The sequence below is a fragment of the Hippoglossus hippoglossus genome, chromosome 19 (genome assembly GCF_009819705.1).
Source record: "Hippoglossus hippoglossus isolate fHipHip1 chromosome 19, fHipHip1.pri, whole genome shotgun sequence".
NCBI lineage: Eukaryota > Metazoa > Chordata > Actinopteri > Pleuronectiformes > Pleuronectidae > Hippoglossus > Hippoglossus hippoglossus.
Genome location: NC_047169.1, coordinates 1,613,678 through 1,619,778, shown reverse-complemented (window position 1 = coordinate 1,619,778; position 6,101 = coordinate 1,613,678). Strand labels below are relative to the sequence as shown.

Here is a 6,101-nt window from a genome sequence, read left to right as displayed (position 1 = left end):
TCCTTCAAACAAATAAGGAGAAGTAATCCAAAACTACTCAGAGGAGACGTTTCATGTTGATCTGCTTGTGTTTTATTTATCATAAAAAGGAAAATATGGAAAAAGTTTAATAACAGAAGCAAGAAAAGAAAATATTCATCAGGACAAAAAACATTTAATTCAACTTTTTGACGATTAGCCTACATAACAAAACTTAATATGTGTGTGTGTGTGTGTGTGTGTGTGTGTGTGTGTGTGTGTGTGTGTGTGTGTGTGTGCGTGTGCGTGTGCGTGTGTGTGTAACCTGCATCCTCATTACGTTCTAATTTAAATTTGATCATTTAATTCATTCAGGTCGGTTGAGAAAGATGATGATGAAACACACACACACACACACACACACACACACGCACACACACACACACACACACACACACACACACACACACACACACACACACACAGAATTTGATGATCAAACGTCTCCTGAATATGAAGCATGACTCACTTCTGCCACCTACAGTATGAGAATACAGTTTCAGTTCTCGGTTCCTCTGGAATCCTCTGAATCACCAGAGCGATGATGGTTGGTTTTCATCCTCCTGCTCGTTGCCTCTGTAACTGTGCCTCATGTTTTCTGCAGGTGAACATGTGACCAGTGCAGCGTGGACGTCAGCTGCATCGTCCCCGTCGCTGGATATCATTTGTTTCATGGGAACTGGAACTTGGAGGGAATCTCGTTGCTGGAGAAGCTGCGTTCATGCTGCGTCGGGGAGGAAACTGAGGGCACGGTGAGAGCAGGTGACGAGGGCAAGCTGGAGGTCACCGCCTGTGAGACCACGTAGAGGCCACGTAGACATCCCGAATCACGGACGAGCCTCAGCACGTCGCTGCGGAAGCGAACGCCCACCAGGGCGTACAGGACGGGGTTGAGGCAGCAGCGGGCGTACGCCAAAGTGCAGGTGACGTACTCCAACAGAAGGCCGCAGAACTGCCCCGCTATCTTACGGGACAGCACCACGGTGTAGGGCAGCTGGAAGAGCAGGAACAACAGCACCAGCGCCACCATCAGCTTCAGGGTGCGCTGCCGGTGCCACCGCTTCCCTCGACGATGGCGGTTCCCTTCCCACAGCACTCGAGCGATCAGAGAGTAGCACGTCACCATAACGAATAGGGACACGCAGAAGACGGCGATGATGGCTCCGTTGGTGGCCATCTTGACCTTTCCGCTCTTAAGCACGCCACAGTAATATTGCACAGAGTCGTCGATGCCGAGCTCCGACACCCCGGAGAAGAGGATCTCAGGTAGACTGAGGAGAACGGCAACAACCCACACACCCAGAGCCGCCATCTTCCCTCCTCTCAGAATCTGACTGCGCAGCCTGAGCATCTCCTGCGCCCGAGCCACCACCAGGTAGCGGTCGACGCTGATGCAGGCCAGCAGCAGCAGGCCGCTGTAGGTGTTGACGGCGTAGCAGGCTCGCGTGGCCTTGCAGAGGGGGACGGAGAAGATCCACCCGAGGTGAGTGTCGACCGCCTGCAGAGGGAGCGTGAGGAGCAGGAGGAGGTCAGCCAGCGCCAGGTGGAACAGGAACACGTCCGTCATGGAGCGAAGCCGGAGGCGGCGGTAGAGGGCGAAGGTGGCGATGACCAGGCAGTTTCCCAGCATGCCCAGCAGGAAGATGAGGCAGAAGACGCAGGTCTGGAACATTTTGATGGTGAACTCCTCCTCGCCAGCCTCACACCAATCAGAGGACGGGTAGTAACTCGAGCTGTTACTGATGTTCCAGAACGAGTCGTTCAAAAAGCCGTCGTCAAAGTCATCCATGCCTGGTGAGAAACATCAACACGAGTCAATAGTTAGAAAGATGATTTAAAATAGAAACTACAGTCAAAAGTAGATCAGACTCACAAAACTTCATCATCATCTGGTGATGTCACAGTTTCCAATAATAATAAAGAACAGGGGATTGATTCAGTGCCCCCCACCCCCACCCCTGGATCCACCCCTGGTCCACCTCAGGATCCACCTCTGGCCCCACCTCTGGCCCCACCCCCTGGTCCACCTCTGGCCCCACCTCTGGCCCCACCCCCTGGTCCACCTCAGGATCCACCTCTGGCCCCACCCCCTGGTCCACCTCTGGCCCCACCTCTGGCCCCACCCCCTGGTCCACCCCTGGCCCCACCCCCTGGTCCACCTCAGGATCCACCTCTGGCCCCACCTCTGGCCCCACCCCTGGTCCACCTCTGGCCCCACCCCCTGGTCCACCTCTGGCCCCACCTCTGGCCCCACCTCTGGCCCCACCCCCTGGTCCACCTCTGGCCCCACCTCTAGCCCCACCCCCTGGTCCACCTCAGGATCCACCTCTGGCCCCACCCCCTGGTCCACCTCTGGCCCCACCTCTGGCCCCACCCCCTGGTCCACCTCAGGATCCACCTCTGGCCCCACCCCCTGGTCCACCTCTGGCCCCACCTCTGGCCCCACCCCCTGGTCCACCTCTGGCCCCACCTCTAGCCCCACCCCCTGGTCCACCTCAGGATCCACCTCTGGCACAAAGACTTGTTTGTTAGATCCATGTTTTAGTCACAGTCACTTTGTTTCAGCATCTTCATCAATATCATGAGTCCTTCTTGGTTTCTGCAAATTTTCTATTCTAATTTTGATATTCTATTTTATCTTATTTTACTAATATTATGAGCATTGCTAGGAGAGACCCAAGAATTGCATTGCAAGCGACTGCTTAATGTAATCATTGCATATGACAATAAACTCTTGAATCTTGAATATCAGGTGTAGATCAGCCGAGCTGCAGCCTCTTCTTCCTCTGACTCAGACGTTTGAGTCATTTCGCAGCAGGTTGCGTGAGACTGGCATCAGGTCGTTGGCACCGGGGGGGAAACCGTGGGCAGCGCCGAGGTCGACAGATCAGTCAGAGTCGCGTGTCAACTGCCTTCATCAACAGTTCCCACACTATTCCACTGGTCTCTGTCTGTCTGTGTCTGTGTCTGTGTCTCTGCTCAGGACTTCAAACTTCACTCATAACTTTGTATATTATATTATATTGTATTTGTATATTCTCATTTGTCTTGATACGACGGCGGAGGAGTTTCACCCGAAGGTAAGAGGGAGGACGAGGTTCAGCTCTGTTTGTTCCTTTGTTCTGTTTGTGGGTCAGTTTGTGTGTTTGTGAGAAAGATTTCAGAAAAATCAACTGAACAGATTTTCACGAAACTTGTCGGAACGATGTGATGTGAGTCAAGAAAGTTCGGTTTGGATCCGGGAATTTTTCTCTTTCTTTAATATTGAGAGGTCGGATGTTTTATTTTGACATATTCATTGATTTCTCAGACGATAATTTGTGGATCACGATGAAAGAAATCAAACGTACTTAGACGACTGATATTCACGAGTGTGTGAGATCCGGTGGCACTTGATTGAAGTTCAGGGACAGTTTGACCTCAGAGCTCTGAGTGACGTGCTGGTTACTTTACTCAGGATTGTTTGTAAAGTTTGTAAAGAGTCAGTAATAACTGGTTCTCAGGAGCAGGAACAGGGATCATGGACGAACAGCGAGACGTGACACCGACTGCAATCTATTTTTATTGTAATTTTTTAATTCTATGTTTTTATTTTATACATTTTCTGTTGTTTATTTTAGGATTCTATATATTCAAATTTATAATCTTTAAGTGCAGATAAAGACGGCTACAATAATTAAATAGTTTTACCGTGGACCAAAATGAACGTGTTTTTCAGCTTGAATTTAAAGGGGTACGCCGGGGTACAGTAGTTACGCCGGGTTAACACCGGACGCGGAAGCGCCGCAGCGAGGCAGCGCAGCGCCGTTCTCCAGCGCGCAGCCGCCTGGCTGTTCACACGGGACGAGCATTTCTCCGCTGGTCAGCCCCATAGACTGTATATATAAGGTCAGCCCGCGATTCTGCTTTCTCCGCTTGTTGTTGTACCCGTTGAATGTCGGGGTTCGGGGGTAAATGATGGTCTTCATAGCCCCCCCCCCCCCCTCTCTTTCTCTCTCTGTCTGTCTGCTTGTGTGCTTGTAGTGGGGGGGCAGAGGGGGACATTTAATTATGTGATTGGGAAAATTAAAACTCCAGGACAACAGAAGGGGAATACAAAGTATGGGATGCATATTTGATAATTTATATCATATAAAATATGTAATTTATATCGTTTAAAATCATGGGGGGAGGGGGGGGGGGGGGGGGGGGGGGGGGGAGCTGGCTCATTAGCATTTAAAGGAACAGGCACTCAAAACAGGTCACTCTGTGGAGGGCTGTTTTATACAGGGTAAAAAGCTGTTTGATATGATCCTTGTGGTATTTTGACCAAAGTATGTTACAGACATTTCATTAAGACCCCAAGGAACCATATCAACTTGTGGTAAAGTGGGCATGCTATGTCCCCTTTAATATAAGTTAAAACACTTTGACAAATAGATTAAACATAAAAAACACATTAAATATGTGATGTTACTATTTGTATTGAAATATTAAATAATGTTATGCTTGATTTTGAACAAATCCTTTGTGAAATCTCGTTGCTTAAAATATTCCTGCACAAATTTTAATTACACGCAAACATAATGTTTCTACATCTGCAAACGTTTTTATACAAACACTCAAAAAATGTGAGGTTCAACCAATTTGTGAAAATGTTTTCATAAACATGAGATATTTTTCACCTTAATTAGTTCCAAGAAGATTCAGACGTTTTTTTGCCGTTTTCGAGTTCAACTATCGTTTGTTTTTTTATGTCTCAATTAAAAGATTTTTATTTGAACAACTTTATCTACAAACTTTTAGAAATAATTTCCTATAAGTTCTGCATCCACACGTCTGAAGTGAAGCGTTCATGACACATTAAGTTAATTATAATTTCTAACTGTTGCATGTGACCACATCAACGATATGGAAGATTCTCATCTTTAATTCAGTTGGAGTAAAAATTGTAAATATATAAAATATATAATATGTGTGTTTATAAAATATAAATAAGATCTGATAAAAATTTAAAGTATTTAAAAAAATTATTCTGCCTCTCCCGAGGCTGAAAACTGCAAATTACAACACAATATCAGAAGACTCCTTGACAGTGTGTGTGCGTGTCTTTGTGTGTCTGTGTGTGTGTCTTTGTGTGGGTTTGAGATTCAACATAAACTACATCACATGTGACTTATTTAATTGTGACACACAATAGTTTTATTTCCGACAGAAACTATACAAAATATATTTTATTCCATTTTAAATGAACATTTACATTTTGCAACAATGAAACGAATCGGACGTAATAAATTTCTCGTCTCTGCACAAACAGTTTTATATTCTTGTGTAAACGCGACAGAAAATCTCATTTTGACTCATACGAGGGTTTTGATTTGATTCGTGAAGAACCACAAACATCGGAGACTTTAACTTCTCACATTTAGCTGCAGTCACAAAGAGCTCAGGTCACTTTCTCATGCTTTAATATTTGATTATTAACTCACTCGTGTGCACTAATGTAAAATTATGACTTTAAATCTTTGACGTGGAAATTAAATTAGTAAAAATCATTTATCCATTGAGAAATATCTCACTTATACGTTTTTCTTGTAATAATGTTGTTTCTTTTGCTGCATATGCATCCAAACATTTAATTACACGTAGTATCAAATAACAGATTATTAAAGATTAACCACAGACTGTCAGTGACCTTACCTGAGCTGTTTGAAGTGTCCCTCATGTCCTGAAGTCGTCCTCTTGTCTCTGAGGTCGAGATCTGAGGATCAGACCTTTTTAAAAACAAACCTTCACCACTTCTGTCCAATGAAGCAGCTCAGTGTGACCTCGCTGTGCCCCGTAACCTGTGGGCACACACGCACGGACGCGCACACACTCACACACACACACACACACACACACACACTCACACTCACACACACACACACACACACACACACACACACACACTGATGGGTTGTCATCATCAGATTTCTGTATCTAATAAATTGTTTTGTGGGATTTTGAATTTACGATCACATTTTTATCCCACGTACGTTTGTTCCTTCTTAACAAGAGAAAGAAATCGGGTCACGACCTCAAATTCCAAATCAACCTAAAAT

At 45.9% G+C, this 6,101-nt stretch overlaps 1 protein-coding gene across 1 annotated transcript; it reads right to left on the bottom strand.

Moving 5' to 3' along the window:
* Positions 1-678: 678 nt before the first annotated feature.
* On the bottom strand, positions 679-5,732 carry ccr10 (chemokine (C-C motif) receptor 10). Its single transcript, XM_034571045.1, has 2 exons — positions 5,698-5,732; positions 679-1,809 (listed from the first exon to the last, which is right to left on the bottom strand). The coding sequence occupies exons 1-2, from the start codon at positions 5,720-5,722 to the stop codon at positions 689-691; spliced, it is 1,146 nt and encodes a 381-aa protein (XP_034426936.1). The 5' UTR covers positions 5,723-5,732; the 3' UTR covers positions 679-688.
* Positions 5,733-6,101: the final 369 nt, after the last annotated feature.

Excerpts from the sequence above, each read along its gene's own strand:
- ccr10 (XM_034571045.1), bottom strand. The coding sequence starts at position 5,722 with ATGAGGGACACTTCAAACAGCTCAG. Across the intron at positions 1,810-5,697 it reads GGACACTTCAAACAGCTCAG|GCATGGATGACTTTGACGAC; the intron begins GTAAGGTCACTG and ends GTTTCTCACCAG.